We start from the raw sequence: 19,863 nt of genomic DNA, 5'->3' as shown, positions 1-19,863 counted from the left end.
CACAAAAGCTCAGGGACACCTTCCAGGACTGGTACAAAAAAAAATGGTTATTTGAATTAGGTGCCAAATGTCTTACTATCATTTTTTTCTACCTGTTTACTGTAATAAAGAAATGTCTCAAAACAGAATTCAAAGCTGTTGATTCAATACTTTAAGTGAGAAGTGAAGCTCCCATTTACACCTTGAAAATGTGGTAATAATAGTAACACCTTTTGCTTAGCTGAAAATTGATGTAATTTTAAAGGTGCAAACTGAGGTTTCCTCTGTATTCTTTTTAGAGTTTGGACTAAATCATAAAAAGTAGATTAGCATTTGAATGTTTTCCTTGTTCCCTACATTTCCTAAATCCATTTGTTCAACAAAAGGATCAGACTAAGTGATCCTTTGGCTTTTCTAAATCTTAACACAGATTCTCATCTAATTTTATCAGGTGGAAAGCCTTGACCTAGATTACAGCTGGTATAGATTGATTGCATTCACTTATTTAAGCACATGACGTACTCATTTGTTTACTAATATGTACATGTACAAAGATCTTAGACATGCTAGGGAAACTTCCCCTGGAGCTGTTGTGCTCTTGCTAGTTGTGCAATTAGCTAAGAACCCAAATGTGAAGTAGTTTATCATGAGAATCTAATCTGCATTTAAAGATTATCATGAGAATCTAATCTGCACATATAAATTATCCTTGATAATTTATAATGAAATAGAGTACTTGCCTAGCATGCCTGGAGCCCTGGGTTTGATTCTCCGGTATCATATACAGAGAAAAGGCTAGAACTGGTGATGTGGCTCAAATGGTCGAGCATTAGCCTTGAGGAAAGCCCAAAGACAGTGCCCAGGAAATGACTTCAAGCCCTAGTACAGGCAGAAAGAGAAAAAGGGAGAGAGAGAGAGAGGGAGTGGGAGAGAGGGAGAGAGAATGAAAGAATAATGGAAACTCCATGGTTTGACAGAATGTGTATATTTTAATTGTTGGAGTAGAGCTCAAGAACTTATGTAACTAAAGATGATGGTGGTGGATCTCAGCTAAGATGAGTGTTTGCTTGTGTTGGCCAGCGTGTTTAGTGCTTCATGTACATTTTCATCTTTAAGCCTCTATAAGAACTACAAGGGAGATAGCCTCATTGCTTTCAGATTAGGAAGACTCAGGTTCAAGAAACCTGCTCAAGGTCAGACAGGTACTGCCAGGCATTTGGAATGCCCAACATTCAAGGTAGATACCAAACTTTTTCCTTCTGACTAAGGCTTTCCAGGAAAGGAGCTGGCACAGCAGCCCTCTTACTCATTTTTACTGCTTACTTATGCCTATTTCCATATCTTCTTTAGATCTTTTGCTTAGCTGTTAATTGCTGGAGGTCAGCCTTTGGTTATCTAATCAGAGGAATAAGTACTTTAGAATAGCTTTTTATAAGATAGTTGCCCCTCTAGGAATTATCATTTAGAGAACCTTTTTTCTGATTACTTGAAGTGTAATGTTTTCATGGAAGAAATTTTGGAAAATGAAAAAGCATAAAAAGAAATAATATTCAAATGTCAATAGTCTTGTGAGGTAAGCTGTCTTTATTTTATGGATGTGGGAAGTGAGGTTAAGAGCGTTGGTTAAACATCTTAACCTAAGAGTTAAAGCTAGGAAGTGGTTGAGCATGACAACCAGATCTCATCCTTGCAAGATTTTCTTTTCTCCAGATCTTTTATATATACAATTAATAATTACATATTTGGGCTTTTACCATACATTAAATTTTATATTCTCCTACTGTAGTCTATGGTTTTGGTAAAAAATTAGATGGTAGCAACTAAGTGATAGATTGTGCTTCTTGGTCTTCTATTTTCTCCCATTGGTTTTTATATCTATTTTTGTGTAAGTATCAAGTTGTTTGCATTACTATAGCTCTGTAGTGTAATTGAAGTCCAACCTCTTACATTACACTTTTTGGTCAGGGTTACTTTTGCTCGCTCTATGCTTTCATATAAATCTTTAATTTGTCTATTCCTGTGAAGAATGACATGGGGATTTTGATAGGTATTGCATTGAATTATTAGGTTCTTTTCAGTAGTATGGCCATTTTCTTGATATAAATTCTTTCAATCCAGGAGCATGGGCTGTCTTTCCATCTGGTGTGATCTTAATTTTTTTTTTTTTTGTGGGTCATAGGTCTTGAACTCTGGGCCTAGGCGCTGTCCCTGAGCTCTTTAGCTCCAGGCTACTGCCCTACCCATGGAGCCACAGCCCTTCTTCACATTTCCTAGCGATTAATTGGAGATAAGAGTCTCAAAGTCTTTAGTGCCCAGGCTGGCTTTGAACCCTGATCCTCAGATGTCAGCCTCCTGATTAGCTAGGATTGCAGATGTGAGCCACCACGCTTCACAACGATCTTAATTTCTTTCTTTGAGGTTTTATAGTCTTCATTGTAGAGGTCTTTCTAACCTTATGATTAAATTTATACCCAGATATTTACTTTTTATAATTATTTCCTGATTTTTTTCTCAGCCATTCATTGTTCAGCTACATAAGAGGTACTAGTTTGATATTATATTCTAGTACATTGCCAAAAGTGTTTCTCAGGTTTACAAAAAGAAAATTGGTTGGATAATTAAAATTTTTAAGTGCAGGGTCATGTTATTTACAATTAGGGTTAATTTGACTTCTTTCCTTTCTATTTGAATCCCTTTCACTTATTTATTTATTTATTTATTTACTATTTTAGGTCGGTTATGGGGTTTGGACTCTGGGCCTGGGTGCTGTCCCTGAGCTCTTCAGCTCAAGGCTACCACCCTATCCCTAGAGATACAGCCCCACTTTCCCATTTTGTAGTGATTAATTGGAGTTAAAAATCTCACAATCTTTTATGCCTGGGCTGGCTTTGAACCCAAATCCTCAGATCTCAGTCTCCTGAGTAGCTGGAATTACAGGCATGAGCTACGTGACCGGCCCTTCTCTTTCACTTTTTTATCTTGCCTTTTTGCTGACTAGGAATTCTTTTGCATTTAGAGTGGGGAGAGTGGGCATCTATCTTTTCCTGAGTTTAGAAATGAAATTTGTTTTTCCTTATTTAATATGATATTGGCTATAGATTTGCCCTGTATATTCTTTATTATGCTGTGATACATTCCTTCTATTACTAGTTACTTTACATCTTTTATCATAAGAAGGATCTTGAATTTTGTGACAGATTCTGCTTCAATTGGAATGATTGTGGGACTTTTGTCCTCAATTCTGTTTTTTTTTCTTTGTGGATCATGGGGCTTTGAACTCTGGGCCTGGGTGCTGTCCCTCAATTCTGTTTATGTGCAATATTATGTTTATTGAATTACATATGTTGAGTCATCCTGGGATGAAACCAACTAGATCATGGTGTATGATCTTACTAGTAGTATGTTGTTGAATTTGGTTTGCTAATATTTTACTGAGAATTTTTGCACATATGTTCATCAAGAAGGTTGATCTGTAATTATAAAAAAAAATTTTAGCCACTGTACATAGTTGTAATTCCACCTACTCTAGAGCTAGAGATCAAGAGAATCATGATTTGAGGCCAACTGAAATAATAACTCCATCTCAAGCCTACCACCCTACCCATTGAGCCACAGCCCCACTTCCCATTTTTTAGTGATTAATTGGAGATAAGAGTCTCATGTTCCTTAGTTCTTTATTGAGGGGGCTGGCTTTGAGCCTCAATCCTCAGATTTCAGCCTCATGAGTAGCTAGGATTGCAGGTGTTGCTAGGAATTCAGTCTTAATCTAAATTGGATGTGGAGAATGGTTCTGTGTTTTGTTAGGGTCTTTGCTACGATATTCCTTGTGTTGGATTTTAATAGTATCTGGTTCTAGAACTTCTACTGTCAAGTAGAATTCTATTTTGTTTTGTTGTGTTTGTTTTTCAAACAGTCTTGCTATGTATTCCAGGCTGGCCTGGAATTGATGATAGTTTAGTCTCTACCGCTTCAGTGCTGAGGTGATAGAGTACACTATGATTGAACTATGATTGATTGATTGATTGATTGACTTTAAGTTTAGAGAGGATTGAACCTAAGATCTTGTACATGCTAGGTACTTGTTCTGACACTAGTATTCTAAACCCCTAATTGGAACTCTTGTGACATTTGGAATGGAATTTACTGTCCTCTAACTATAATTGCTATTTAGAATAACCGAAGCACAGAAAAATACTACTGTTGGCCAAGAGCCATAATCTGCTGTGGCTGTTTGCTTGGAATTGTCATGCATGTAATACACATTCACATGAACTACAAAATTCTTTTTGTTTAAAAAAGGTTCAAATGCTGAGTATAATGTTCTGTTGCCCATATCACTCTTCTCCATCTCCCGATAATATAATTTCTCTGTTATGTGACAGATTTAACAAATAACTAAAAGCTTGTAGAAATGTAAAACAAAAAATTATAAGCATATTGTAGCATTTCCACCCCCCAACTCTCTCCCTGAGTTTCATGATTAATGGAGTTAATTTCTCATTTTACTCCTTTTGTGCTTCTTAAAAGATTACTTGTTTACTAATTTATACTAAATTAATGTGAGCAGATATAATGTTTTTTAGAACCAGGGAAAATTATTTATTTAAATGGAAATATATAAAGTTTTTGAAGTCTGCAGAAACTTGTCATGCAACATGTGTCAGAATTAGGTTGACATCTTCTCAATTTTCTAGAGAGAAATAGGTAATTTGATTAAGTGAGAATTTGTTTGAATATGTGATTGTTATGTGGAATAAATACATTAAATTCTGTATCCAAGAATAGTAGGGCTCAGACTTAAGTTTTAAAAGATTATCTAATAGGACATTTCCACAAAAGAAATGTACTCATTACCTGACTTATGAAATGGACATTCTTGTGTACATCACCTAATAATAACAGTAAAAATTTTTAAAATAAGATTATTATGGGCATATGGCCAAATTCAACTTTTATAGAAGATTTATCTAAAATATCTGTGACTGTTCCCTAGTTCTCTGTGAGTATTGCTGTTTGTATGTGTGTGGGAGGGTGCTGGGGCTTTGAACTCTGTGTCTAGAGCACTGTGTCTGGACAGTGCTCTACCACTTAAGTCATGCACCTAGCCCTTTTTTGCTTTATTTATTTATTTAGCCAGTCTTTGGGCTTTCTCAAGGCTAGAGCCTCCATCACTTGAGTCACAGCACCACTTCCAGCTTTTTCTATGCATGTGGTACCTAGGAATCGAACCGGGGTCTTTGTGCATACTAGGCAAGCACTCTACCACTAGGCCAAACTCTTGTTCTCTGCTTTAGTTATTTTTCAGGTAGGGTCTTGTGTTTTGGCTCAGGACTGGACTCAGACATCAGTTCTCCTTTTTAGTTCAGGCAAGAGGTTTTCAAAGAGCCTTGAAGGGTCTCTGAGGTTCTTTTAAGGTATGTGTGAGCGGCCAGGAGTTTTGCCTAGTGGTAGAGTGCTTGCCTAGCATGCATGTAGCCCTTGGTTTGATTCCTCAGTACCACATACATAGAAAAAACCAGAAGTGGTGCTGTGGCTCAAATGGTAGAGCTTTAGCCTTGAGAAAGTCCAAGGACAGTGCTCAGGCTCTGAGTTCAAGGCCAAAAAAAGAAAAAAGAGCTAAGTGTGAGATCCAAATTATTTTTATTTTATTTTATTTATTTATTTATTTATTTATTTATTTATTTATTTATTTATTGCCAGACCTGGGCTTGAGGTCAGGGCCTGAGCACTGTCCTTGGGCTTTCTCAAGGCTAGAGCTCTACCACTTGAGCCTCAGCACCACTTCCGGCTTTTTTTCTATGTATGTGGTACCGAGAAATCGAACCCGGGTCTTCGTGCATGCTAGGCAAGCACTTTAACCACTAGTCCAAACTCCCGGCCCCGATCCAAATTATTTTATAGTAAAGCATTCTTTTCATTTGCAACCTCTTTTTCATGCAGTGGAGCTTTTACAAAACATGATTTGAGAATCCCTCTTCTTCCATTAAACCAGCTCTTAAGAAATACACAAAATAGCCAGGAGTTTGGCCTAGTGGTAGAGTGCTTGCCTAGCATGCACTAAGACCCAGGTTCAATTCCTCTGTACCACATACATAGAAAAAGACAGAGCAGGCACAGTGGCTTACACTTGTAACCCTAGGCTGAAATCTGAGGTTTGCAGTTCATAGCCAGCCCCGGCACTAAAGAACATGAGACTCTTATTTCCAACTAACCACTAGAAAACAGGAAGTGGGGCTCGGACTCAAGGGGTAGGGCATTAATGTTGAGCTGAAGAGCTCTGGGACAATGCTCAGGCCCAGAGTTCAAGCCCCATGACCCACAAAAAAAAAATAGAAAGAAATACACAAAATATAAGACTACTACTATTTTTTTTTGCCAGTCCTGGAGACTGAACTCAGGGCCTGAGCACTGTTCTTGGATTTTCTCAAGGCTAGCGCTCTACCACTTGAGCCCCACAGCACCACTTCTGCCTTTTTCTCTATGTATGTGGTACTGAGGAATCGAACCTAGGTCTTCATGCATGCTAGGCAAGTACTCTACCACTAGGCCAAACTCCTAGCCCTAATTTTTTTTTAGGTGCCAGCACTGGTGCTTGAATCCAGGGCCTTATACTCTAGCTTAGCTTATTAGCTTGAGGCTGGTACTCTACCATTTGAGCCACACCTCCACTTCAAGCTTTTTGCTGATTAGTTGGTGGTAAGAGTCTCTTGGATTAGTCTGCCAGGGCTAGCTTTGAATTATAGTCCTCAGATCTCAGCCTCCTGTGTAGCTAGGATTACAATGTTGAGTCACTGATGTCCAATGATTTTAAAAAATTTTAAAACATTTTTACAATGTTTTATTACAACACAATGAATATAATATTGTTATCTAATGTGAATAAGTACTTACAAATTCTCAATTTTGCTAAAATTCTCATTCTAGTAAATATCAATTTATATAACCCATGTAAACAATCTTGGGAGTCTTCAAAGAATATAAAGAGATCTTGAGATCACAAAGTTTGAAAATGACTTGATTGGTAGTTGTATCATATGCTATTAGAGAAAAAATCTTTATTTTGAAATGAAAACTAAGAGTATATTTATTGAAAGATATGTAAAATTAAAAGCAGCAGTTTTATTTCTTATTTAATACTTTTCCTTTTGAATTGTGGAAGCAGGAAACTGGAACCTACTGAGCAACCTCTTCAGATTGTTTATGACTACTTGTCTAGGCTGGGATTTGATGATCCTGTGCGAATACAGGAGGAGGCTACAAATCCTGACCTGAGCTGTATGATTCGATTTTATGGTGGTAAGCATTTATCCATGTCTTGTGAATATCTTAATGATTTTTAAGCTGATTATTTATGTTTTCATCTATCCTTGGTTTTGTTTTGTTTTGTTTTGCCCCCTGAAGTTTTGGGTTTTAAGTTTGGTTTTGTGCTCTCGTGCTCTCAATAGTCAGGTGCTTTCCCAATTGAACTATGTCCCTAGCCCTTCAACTTTTTTTTTTTTTTGCCTGTCGTGAGGCTTGAACTCAGGGCCTGGGCTCTGTCCCTAAGCCTCTTGATCAAGGATAACACTCTACTACTTGACCCCCGGTGCCACTTCTGGCTTTTTTGAGTATTTATTGGTGATGCATCTCACGGGGACTTTTCTGCTTGAGCTGGCTTTTAACCATGATCTTCAGATCTTAGCCTCCTGAGTAGCTAGGATTATAGGAATGAGCCACTGGCACCTGACTTTTTTTTTTTTTTTTTTTTTTGCAAGTCCTGAGCTTGAACTCAGAGCCTGACCACTGTCCTTGGGCTTTCTCAAGGCTAGCATTTTACCATTTGAACTACAGCACCACTGCCAGCTTTTCCTATGTATATGAGCTTTCTCAAGGCTGTGCTCTATACTTTGCTTTGTACTTTGCTTTTATACTTGACCTACAGCTTTGTACATGCTAAGCAGGCATTCTACCATTAGTCCATGTTCTTGGCCCTCCGTTACCTTTTTTTTTTTATTGTAATTAGTAAAAGGGTTACATGATATTTGCCAGATAGACTCCGTTAACTTTTTAAAGCATGCTCAATGTCATAGACTTAATAAGTTGACAGTACCATTTGACACCTTCAGTTTTAAAATGACCTACTTGCTGAAGAATTAAAATATTAACATATATGGGCATAATCATGTATTAAGATTCCTGTTCTCATTTTCTAAACTACTGATGTTTGTTTATTTAGTACTAGTCCTGGAGCTTGAACTTGGGGTCTGGGTGCTGTCCCTGAACTTTTGGTCATGGTTGGTGCTCTGTACGTCATTGTGTATGTATACATCTCCATAGGGCTGCATGGGAGCTAGCTATCCCCAGTGTTTGAAGTGCCCCCCGACCCCCCCACTCTCAGACACATGGATATCTCAGTGATGGTAACTTGGTTTTTATAACAAGTTAATATGGTAAAGAGAAGAATGGGAACTACATCAGAGAAAATGTTTAGACACATTAAAGATCATCACTGAAAGGTATGATTCCTTCTGTCTTGCTCAAATTCTGAATCTAGACAGAGGCAAAATATTTTTGAGGTATTTTCCTTTTTTTTTTTTTTTGCCATTCCTGGGGCTTGAACTCAGGGCCTGAGCAGCACTGTCCTTGGGCGTTCTCAAGGCTAGAGCTCTACTACTTGAGCCATGGCACTATTTCCAGTTTTTTCCTAAGTATGTGGTATTGAAGAATGCTTAGGGGCCTGGAGTTTGGCCTAGAGGTAGAGTGCTTGCCTAGCATGCTCGAAGCCCTGAAGAAGGAGGAGAAAGTAGTCATAGTAAATCGCTTAGCAATGAGCTTTAGACTCCTTGGTTATTGCCTGGGGCCATGAGTGTGCTATCAGTTTATCCTTTTTTGGTACTTGGTAATGAGATCTAAGTGAGCCAGAGGAAGATGAACGAATAATTCACAAGTTAATGGTTGTCAGAAAGGGAAGTAGAGGAAGAGAACTCAAGCAGAGAAGCAGTCTCTGAGTGTGAGATTGTGGTTTCAGATATAAGAAGGAGCTGGTTGATAGGGATGGTGATGGCTTAATTTTGAATATTGGTAAACATCCATTTGGAGATGTCTGGCTTCAGAAATACAGATCTGGTAGAACTAACTACCTTAAGGAAGGTAGAATTTAGAATATAAGTGGAACAACCAGTCCTGAGCTCAAATTCCAGGACTGGCCAAAAAAAAAAAAGGACTATAAGTAGAAGGGCCACTTACAAAATGAGGAGAAATGGCATCTAATAAATCTGGTATTGACACCAGAGGATTTGAAGTAGTCTCAGTCATTTCCATATATATTACATGAGGGAAACACCTAGTTAAGTGGGCAAAGCAATATGGATGTGCACTCTCAATTGTGTGTGTCCATTTCTACATTGCACCCTGGTTCTCCAAATCTGTTTACTGTTTGTAAAACCTCATATTCTCATTTCTGTGAACAATACTCACCTGTTTCTGGAAGTGCTGTTACCAAGAACTTGTATCTCTATTTGTCTCAATGTCTCTTTTACTATATCGGAGTATATGATGACTTCTGAGAATTGGGAGAGTGCTGGAAGAAAGAGAAGCTTGTACATGCATGTGTCAGCTTCTCTTCCCACCACCGTGATGGGAGCACTTCATTCAAATATCACCCATAAACTTTTCCTCATGAAGAATGGAAATAAGAGAATTTTGTCTAGAATAAGAGAACTTCCATAGCTTTTACTTTCTTCTTTCTGAAGTAGACATATTTAATAATCTCCAAACTTCCAGGCACTGGTGGCTCATTCCTGTAATTCTAGCTACTCAGGAGGGTGAGATCTGAGGACCATGGTTCAAAGCCAGCCTGGGCAGAAAATCTATAAGACTGTTATCTCCAGTTAACCACCAGAAAACTAGAAGTGGTGCTGTGGCTCAAGTGGTAAAGTGCTAGCCTTTCATAAAACTCAGGGACAGCACTCAGGTCCTGAATTCAAGCCCCATGATAGACAGACTCCCCCCCCCCAAAAAAAAAATGGTGCCAGGAGTTTGACCTAGTGGTAGAGTGCTTGCCTAGCATGCACTAAAACCCGGGTTTGATTCCTTGGTTACCACATACACAGAAAAAGCCAGAAGTGGCTCAAGTGATAGAATGCTAGTCTTGAGAAAGCCCAAGGATAGTGCCCAGGCCCTGAATTGAAGCTCCAGGACTAGCAAGAAAAAACAAACAAAATATTGAACTCTAAACCATGATACAGTAATAGAATGTAAATTTTGTTAGTAAAGAGAAAGAAATCAGTAAGGTAGATAGGGTTTTTTTTTTGCAGTTTACTTATGAAATTTATTTTCTTATATAAATTATGTATTTCTCTGGGCAGACAGCCTTCACCTTACTGCAATAATAGCACTTTTTTTTTAAAGACAGGTAGTTTAAAGGCACAAAATAACTGTCAGAACTGGGTTTCAGCTGTGTCTGACTTCAAAGTCTATGTTGTTAACCTCTCTGCCATATTGCTTTTCTCTGCATGTTCATGAGAGATGGTTATATAAAGAAGGGTTAACATTTACATCTGAAGGGTACAGAGTGTTGATCTGTGCATCAAAAGTCACAAGAATTCCCACTACGTGAGTTAGTGGTGTTATTTTGGGATTCAGATCTTACTTTGTAAAATCCATATTGCTTGGTTATGTATAAATAAGATTGCTAAATGCTGGCACATAATACTCTCCTTTTCCTTTCCGATGCTATACTAGTTTAAACAGTCGATTATGAAGATTTGTTTTCTTTTCAGAAAAACCATGCCAGATGGATCATCTGGATCGAATCCTACTGTCTGGCATCTATAATGTCCGCAAAGGAAAGACTCAGCTGCATAAGTGGGCTGAACGCCTAGTTGTTCTCTGTGGTACCTGCCTTATCGTTTCTTCGGTAAAGGACTGTCAAACAGGAAAGATGCACATTTTGCCTTTGGTTGGGGGAAAGGTAAGAATCACAAAGATGAATTATTCATCTGATCATTAAGAAAATTGGGGGGCCAAGGGTTTGCCCTAGTGGTAGAATGCTTACCTAGGATGCATGAAGACCTGAGTTCCATTCCTCGGTACCACATACATAGAAAAAGCCAGAAGTGGTTCTGTGGCTCAAGTGGTAGAGCTGTAGCCTTGAGAAAGCCCAAGGACAGTGTTCAGGCCCTCAGGCCCTGAGCCCAAACCCAGGACTGGCAAAAAAAAAAAAAAATTGGAGTGGGACTATGTAACTCAATGATAGGCTGGTTTGATGTAGTATATCTTGAGGTTTAGTCCCCAGCACAGAAAAAGAAAAGGAAATAAAATTAAGAAAATATCACATGTACTTTTTGTAGTTTTTTTCCCATAACTTTTCAAAGAAGTTAAGATTAACATCATTAAAGATTGACTTTCTGGGAGATTCAGAATCCGTCCATGCCTCTAAATCCTGCTGCAGAACTGCTCTGGTTAAACACTTTCGCTTTCACACCAGGCATAGATAAGGGAGAAACTTGTCTTTGGAAACTAGAAATGAGACACCAATATCAGTTCCAAAAATAGATTCCTTTTAATTTATTTCATTTCCTCACTAGATTAGGGCTGAGAGTTGGGTTGTCATGATCCTCAGTGCAACAGCAAGAGATATGCCACTTCTGCATCTTTCTTGGAGAGTTTGACCTCCCAGAAAAGGTGTGTCCTTACTAGTTAGATAAATAAAGTGACTGGTGACCATAAACACATATTAATATTTAAAGAAAGCTACATATAATTTTCATTTAATTATTGAATGACGTAAATAATATAAATTAAAGAGGACTTCAAAGCTGGGTGCTGGTGGCTCATGCCTCTAATCCTGGCTACTCAGAAAGTTGAGATCTGAGGATCATGATTTGAAGCCAGCCCAGGTAGAAAAGTCCAGGAGACTCTTACCTCTAATTAAATATCTACAAACTGAAAGTGAAGCTGTGACTCTAAGGGGTAGAATGCTAACCTTGAGCACAAAAGCTCAGGGACAGTGCTTGGGCTCTATGTTCAAGCCCTTAGACTATCCTCTCTCTCTCTTTCTCTCTCTCTCTCTCTCTCTCTCTCTCTCTCTCTCTCTCTCTCTCTCTCTCTCTCTCTCACACACACACACACACACACACACAAGATAAATGTGAAAAGACATAATTGTGTTTTGAAATATAAAGTATAAATGTAAAGTGGTTAGTTGGTCTGAAAAGGTAGGCTTGCTGGTTTCTGGGTCTGAAAGGTTTTGGACAGGCTTAGTGCTTGAAGCCAAGAGACAGTTATTGCTTTTGAAAGAAGCTAAAAACAAAAACTACTGTTAACTGAATCAAGGCAAATTTGTGACTGCGGTCCTGAAAGGGTGGGAGAACCTAGTATATAGACAGAAGTGCACTAAGTGGGCTTAATGAACTGAATGCATATAAGTTCAAAGTCATCCATGGGGCAAGAATCAGCCGAGTGTCAGATCTGATTCTGATCTTGGAGGCTGAAGATAAATAGCTTGAGTAGGAGGAAGTGAAGGAGGACATGGTTGAGATTTGGTGGGCAAGGAAGTAGGAAAGCACTCTCACTTAGCTTTTTACACTCAAGGTTTTGCTTTGCTACTTGAGACACAACTCTACTTCTAGCTTTTTGCTGGTTAATGAAGAGTCTCATAGGCTTTTCTGTCCAGGCTAGTTTTGAACCAAGATCCTTGAATCTCAGCTTACTGAGTAGGTAGGTAGAATTACAAGCATTGAGCTCCAGTGCCTGGCTAAGATTTTTTTCTTATTCAATCTGCCCTAAAGAAAAACAGAAAAAGAAAAGTATAAGATACAGCTGTGTCCTAAGTAAGTAAAGTGTGATACTGCCTTAGGATGAGGGATATGCCTGGAAGATAGAAATCTAATTGAGAAGGTTGAAAATGAAATGATAGGAAAACATGTACTAGTTAAATAACAAGGAAAAGAAAATTAATGTAGTTCTAATTAATGCCATTAAAGGTTATTTGTGGAAGTTGATCTGGAACAAAGGACTTGTATCTAGAATATATAAATAACTTGTAATTAATAAACAAAAAGAAAAATAACCCAGTAAAGAACAAGGAAAAAAAATTTTTTTTTTGCCAGTCCTGGGCTTGAGCTCAGGGCCTGAGCACTGTCCTTGGACTTTCTCAAGGCTAGAGCTCTACCACTTGAGCCTCAGCACCACTTCTGGCTTTTTTCTATGTATGTGGTACCGAGGAATCGAACCTGGGTCTTCATGCACGCTAGGCAAGCACTTTAACCACTAGGCCAAACTCCCAGCCCCCAAGGAAAATTTTTGAATAGATCCTTTACCAAGAACATGTGAAGACTGCAAATAAATATATGAAAAGATCCTCAGCACCATTAGTCATTAAGGAAATGAAAATGAAAATCACATTGATACATACCATTAGAATGGCTAAAATTTAAAAAAAAAAACTGTTGAATACCAAGTTTGGAAAAGACGTGGAATAACTGAACCACTTTTATATCATTGATGGGAATGAAGTTACTTGGGAAAGCAGTTTGTTCGTGTGCGTGCGTGCGTGCGTGTGTGCGTGTGTGTGTGTGTGTGCGCACGTGTGTGCATGCCAGTGCTGGGGCTTGAGCTCAGAGCCTGTCCCTGAGCGTCTTTTGCTCAAGACTAGTACTCTGCTACTTGAGCCACAGCACCACGTCCGGCCTTTTCTGTTTTATGTGGAACCAGGAATTGAACCCAGGGTTTCATGCATGCACATTCCCAGCCACAGCTAGTTCTTTTCTTGTAAAATTAAATATTCTTATTAGATGATCCAGTAACCATGCTCCTAGTAACTTACCCAAGAGGAATGAATGTGTTTCTATAGGGACTTGCAAGTGAATATTCATAACAGCCCAAATCAGGAGCACCCTAAGTGCTTATTAACTAGTGAACTGATAGATAGGACCTATACAATAGAATATCGCTAAGCAGTGAGAAAGAATGAGTTGCTGACACACACAAAACAAGAATCCATTTGGAAGACATTATTGTAAGAAAAAGCAGCTAGACACCAACATCCACTTGGCATGTTTCCACTTACATGAAATTCTGGAAAAGGGAAAAAATAAAAAAGTTATAGTGATGGAAAACAAATCAGCTATAGGGAAGGGATTGACTGCAAAGGGGCATAGGATATTTGAGGGGGAATAGGTATGTGTTACATTACCAAGATACAGCAGACACCCCACTTTGAGTCAGTGGATTTAAAAAGTCTTTTTATTTAGAGTATACTATTTTTATTTAAGCAAAACTGACCTTCCTCAAAATAATCTTTTCTTTTTTTTTTTTCTTGACTTTTTTTTTTTCCAGTCCTGGGCCTTGAACTTAAGCCCTGAGCACTGTCCTTGAGCTTTCTCAAGGCTAAAGTTGTACCACTTGAGCCACAGCCCCACTTCTGGCTTTTTTCTATGAATGTGGTACTGAGGAATAGAACCTGGGTCTTCGTGCATGCTAGGCAAGCACTCTACCACTAGGCCAAACTCCTGGCGACTTTTTTTTTTGCCAGTACTGGGGATTGAACTTTTTTTTTTTTCCCATCAGTGTGGGACTTGAACTCTGTGCCTGGGCGCTGTCCTTGAGCTCTTTAGCTTAAGGCTACTGCTCTACCCCTTGAGACATAGTGCCAGTTCTGATTTTCTGGTGATTAACTGAAGATAAAAGTCTCACGGACCTTTTAGTGTCTGGGATGACTTTGCACTATGATCCTCAGAACTCAGCCTCCTGAGTTGCTGGGATTATAGGCATGAACCACCGCACCAAACTGGGGATTGAACTTTTAAGAACTTGTGCTTGCTTGCACATGGCTGGTACTCAACTATTTGAGCCAGGCCTCCAATCTGGCTTTTTTTTTTGCCCGTACTGAGGCTTGAACTCAGGGTCTGAGCACTGTCCTTGGGCTTTCACAAAGCTAGAGCTCTATCACTTGAGCCACAGCACCACTTCTGGCTTTTTCTATATATGTGGTACTGAGGAATCAAACCCTGATCTTTATGCATGCTAGGCAAGCACTCTACCACTAGGCAAAACTCCTGGCCCCAAATTGTTCAGGATTTTTTTTTTTTTGCCAGTCTTGGGGTTTGAACTCAGGGCCTGGGCACTGTCCTTGGGCTTTTGTTTGTTTGTTTGCCAGTCCTGGGCTTGGGCTTAGGGCCTGAGCATTATCCTTGGCTTTCCTCAAGGCTAGAGCTCTACCACTTGAGCACCACTTCTGGCTTTTTCCCCACCTATGTATGTGGTACCAATTAATCGAACCAAGGTCTTTGTGCATGCTAGGCAAGCACCCTACTACTAGGCCAAACTCCTGGCCCTCTTTGGGCTTTCTTAAGGCTAGTGCTCTACCACTTGAGCCGAAGCATCATTTTCAGCTTTTTCTGTGAATCTGCCTTTTTGTTTGTTAATTAGAGATGGAGTCTTGTGCACTTTTCTTTCTGGGTTGCCTTTGAACTGATGTTTTCCAAGTCTCAGCTTTCCAAATAATTAGGACTATAGGTGTGAGCCACTAGCTCTCCAAAGTATTGTGTGTGTGTGTGTGTGTGTGTGTGTGTGTGTGTGTGTGTGTGTTGAGAGAGAGAATGAACCACTAGCTCCCCCAAATATCCACTAGCTCCCCAAAATATCATTTGTGTGTGAGAGAGCATAGCACCCCAAAATATTGTGTGTGTGTGTGTTTGTGTGTATGTGTGTGTGTGTGAGAGAGAGAGAGAATGAGAAAGTGTGTGAGTGTGAGTCTAAGCTCCAGAACCAATACTGGGGCTTGGATTCAGGGCTTGGGCACTGCTCTTGAGCAATTTTGCTGAAGGCTAACATTTTACCATTTGAGCCACAGCTCTGCTTCTGGTTCTTTTTGGTGCTTAGTTGTAGATAAGAGTGTCACGAATTTTCCTGCTTAGGCTGGCTTCAAACCATGAGGTCTCAGCCTCCTGATTAGCTAGGATTACAGATGTGAGCCACCAGAGCACTGGTTTCCTCAAAATCTTTTAATGGGAAAAGCATTATTAGAGATAAAGAAACTTACTGCAAATGGTGGAAACGCATTTAGTTATGAATAGTTAGTAATTTTAGTTATATATTCATATATAGCATTATCGTGTCAATATGGGATGCAAAATTATAGGGAAATCAAACAGTTTTCCTGGGATATTCACAAACATTTCTCTGTATTTGGTGTTGGAGGATTCTTTATGCTTTCTCTTTGAAACATTCTTTTTTTTTTTTTTTCAGTTGTGGGCCTTGGTGCTGTCCCTGAGTTCTTCAGCTTAAGTCTAGTGCTCTACACTTTGAGCCACGGCACCACTTCTGGTTTTCTGGTGGTTAATTTTGATGTGTCTCATGAACTTTCATGCTCAGACTGGCTTTGAACCTCAATTCCTCAAATCTCAGCCTCCTGAATAGCTAGGATTACAGGTGTGAGCCACCGGTGCCTGGCTTCTTTGAAATATTCTATAGTAGTGAAAAGGTTATTTCAGAACATTATCTGTTCTTCATTTCAATAAGATCTTTTATTTTGACATAGACTTATTCAATGGCAGTGATTTATTTCATAAAAAATTATTGTGTTGTGAAAGTTACAACTGAATGCCATGAAACGTACTTAATTTTAATGAACCATTTCAGTGTGAATTTTGGTCCAAAGTATTTTGTGTTTCTGTCATTTGGTGCACTCTTTAGTTGGCACTAGAAAAGTAATGATTTACAATTATAACTTGTAAATTTTCAGCTTATCTGCCAAGATTCAGTAGTTATGACAATATTAAAGGAAGATGCCAAAGATATAAGTGATTTCATGACTATAAAAAGAGTTCATCTTCTTCACGGCAATGTGTGTTGTATTGTTATAGTTTGAAGAAGAGCTTCTTGGACTTTTGGTTTGTTTTGATTTTGAGATAGAATCTTGCTATGTAGCTCAAGCCGGCTTTAAATGAGTGGTTTTTTTCTTCTTCAACCTCCTGAGAGCTAGGCCTATACCTCCATATCTATCTATATTTCTATGAATATCAGTTTTGTGCCTTGAATCTCTACCACCACTCCGAAAATAGGGCTTGGGGAGGTTTATCTCTTAACCTTGTGAAAGAGGTTTCAGTGGCCTCTTTAGAGGGTTTGATAAAGATCCTCGCAGTAAGGAGTGTGTATACTTGTGCCTGGCCTCCTCACTTGGAACTCTTGAGAACAAGAGATATGCTCCTTTGCTGTTGGTAACATAGCAAGTTTTGCTGATGGGATCATTGTTTACTCTGGGTTTCTTAGAGTGTGACTCATTGGCAGATGGCTAGAGGCAGCAGGGTGAGGGGAGCATGAGAAGGGAGAGAGTAGGAGCTTGAGAGCAAGTGTGTATATACAAGTGGGTGAGCACACAGGCCATAATGTGTGGGGGTACAGTCCCTTAAATTTTCATATTTGTACAACTATCACCACAGTCATTTTTAGAATCTTTTTATGACCAAGAAATCCTGCACCCTTTGTCATCCTTTCAGTTCCTCCAAGTCCCAAGCAACTACTAGTGTACCTTCTGACCATCAATTTACCAGCACTAGACATTTTATATAAATGGAATCATAATTACATGGTTCTTTGTAACTGAGACCTCTCACCTGAGATAATGTTTACCATGGGAGCATGTATCAATACTCTTTGATCCTATTTATGGTCAAATAATATTCTGTTATATGGATATGCTAGCTTTTGTTTCTACTTTATGGCTATTATAGATAATGCTGTTATGATAGTCATATGAAAGTTTTTGTGCAATAGGTGTTTTCGATTTTCTTGGATATAAGTATAGGAGTGGAATTACTGGCCATAGTGGGTATGTTTGATCTTTTTTTCCCCCCATTTTTATGTTTGATACTTTTAAGAACTGACAAACTGTTTTTCAAGGTGGTTACACCCTTTTCTAATTTCACCAACAGTGTACATGGATTCCAGGACAAATTGTTTTTCAAGATGGTTACACCCTTTTCCAATTTCACCAGCAGCGTATAAGGGTTCCAGTGTCTCCATCTTTGCCAATATTTATTATATAATAATTACTATTATTATATAATAATATTTTCCTGATGGTCATTGAAATGGATCATCATTTCATGTGCTTACTGGCCAAATACGTGTCCCTGTGTTCTTTGGAGAAATGCCTATTCAGATCTTTTTTTTTTGCCAGTCCTGGGGCTTGAACTCAGGGCTAAGCACTGTCCTTGGACTTTCTCAAGGCTTGCATTCTACCACTTGAGCCACAGCACCACTTCCGACTTTCTTTTCTATGTATGTGGTACCAAGAAATCGAACCTGGATCTTAGTGCATGCTAGGCAAGAACTCTACCACTAGGCCAAACTCCTGGCCCTATTTAGATCTTTTATAAATAAAAGCAAACAAACATAATTTGTCATGTTGTTCACTTTTGCTTGTTTTTTGGAGGGGAGGGGTTGGTCATTGGACTTGAACTCATAGCCTAGGCATTGTCCCTGAGCTCTTTTGCTCAAGGTTATCACTCTACTACTTTAATGTGCAGTTCTACTTCCAGTTTTCTGGCAATTAACTGGAGATAAGAGTCTCACAGATTTTCCTGCCTTGGCTGGCTTTGAACTGCAATCCTCAGATCTCACCCTCCTAAGCATTTAGGATTACAGGCGTGAGCCACTGGCATCTAGATTTCTTTTTGCTTTTTGAAGATTTCTAGTCAATTGTTTTGGTTTCTCCCTTCTTCAGATAGAAGAAGTAAAACGCCGACAGTATTCCCTTGCATTCAGCTCGGCAGGAGCCCAAGCTCAGACCTATCATGTCAGCTTTGAGACTTTAGCTGAGTACCAGAGGTGGCACCGGCAAGCATCTAAGGTAATTAATACACTGTCAGATGTCCTGGTAAGGAGATAAAGATGCAGAAGCATAATAGAAATGAATTGTAAAACTGAGGATAAACGTTTGAAAGACTAATATTATTCTTACAACAAATGAAGAAACTGTGGAAATAAGTAGCAGAGCCAGTGTGGTTATAAAAGATTATATCTTGGGCTGGGATTTTGGCATACTGGTAGAATGCTTGCCTACCATGCATGAAGACCCGGATTCAATTACTGGGTACCACACATAGAGAAAAAGCCAGAAGTGGTGCTGTGGCTAGAAGGTAGAGTGCTAGCCTTGAGAAAGCCCAAGGATAGTGTTCAGGCCTTGAGTTCAAGCCCTAGAACTGACAAAAGAAAAGCAAAAAACAAAAAAACTTTGAAAGAGAGTACCATGTGAAAAGATGTGAGGAATCAAGCCCAGGGCTTCCTGCATGCTAGGTGAGCACTCTGCCACTAGGCCACACTCCTGGCTCTCTTTTGAAGATTTATGCAGTTATTTTGAACCATCTCAACATTCTTCCTTGTAAGACTATGAACATGATAACATGCTAATGTTTCATCTTTATGTGATGTGCAGTTCTTTTATCTTTTATTTATACCTTTGTTTTTTAGGTGGCTTATGATTTTTTGTGTGTATATGTGTGTGTGTGAGTACCATTCTGTCTGATGTGCTAGATGAAAGATACTCAGTACTAGCTCAGAAGGCTAATCGTTTTGATCTTATTTAGGTGGTGTCTCAGCGAATCAGTACAGTGGATCTCTCATGTTACAGCCTTGAGGAGATTCCTGAACATCTCTTTTACAGTCAAGATATCACCTACCTCAACTTGCGACACAACTTCATGCAGTTAGAAAGACCAGGGGGCCTCGACACACTCTATAAGTATGTTTTAAGACCAGTATATTGAAAAAAAGTTGCAATCAGTTTCTTAGTGCTTCATATCTTTATGAACTATAATTATTATATTTACTATATCAATCTATTTTCTATTTTTCTAACAAAATGCTGGAGGCTAAATAATGTATAAAGACATTTAAGTC

General features: G+C 38.9%; 1 protein-coding gene across 1 annotated transcript in view; it reads left to right on the top strand.

The window, feature by feature from the left end:
• Phlpp2 (PH domain and leucine rich repeat protein phosphatase 2) overlaps positions 1-19,863 on the top strand; it is a 66,390-nt gene that overhangs the window by 10,233 nt on the left and 36,294 nt on the right. The window contains exons 3-6 of the mRNA XM_090357325.1: positions 7,142-7,275; positions 10,740-10,930; positions 18,689-18,814; positions 19,551-19,705. Of these exons, the coding sequence (XP_090213451.1) occupies positions 7,142-7,275; positions 10,740-10,930; positions 18,689-18,814; positions 19,551-19,705 (606 nt within the window). The remainder of the gene's footprint in view (positions 1-7,141; positions 7,276-10,739; positions 10,931-18,688; positions 18,815-19,550; positions 19,706-19,863) is intronic.

The sequence above is a fragment of the Megascapheus bottae genome, chromosome 24 (genome assembly GCF_031878675.1).
Source record: "Megascapheus bottae isolate mThoBot1 chromosome 24, mThoBot2.hap1, whole genome shotgun sequence".
Classification (NCBI taxonomy): Eukaryota; Metazoa; Chordata; class Mammalia; order Rodentia; family Geomyidae; genus Megascapheus; species Megascapheus bottae.
The sequence above is the reverse complement of the archived record's forward strand: the minus strand, read 5'-3'. Positions and strand labels throughout refer to the sequence as shown.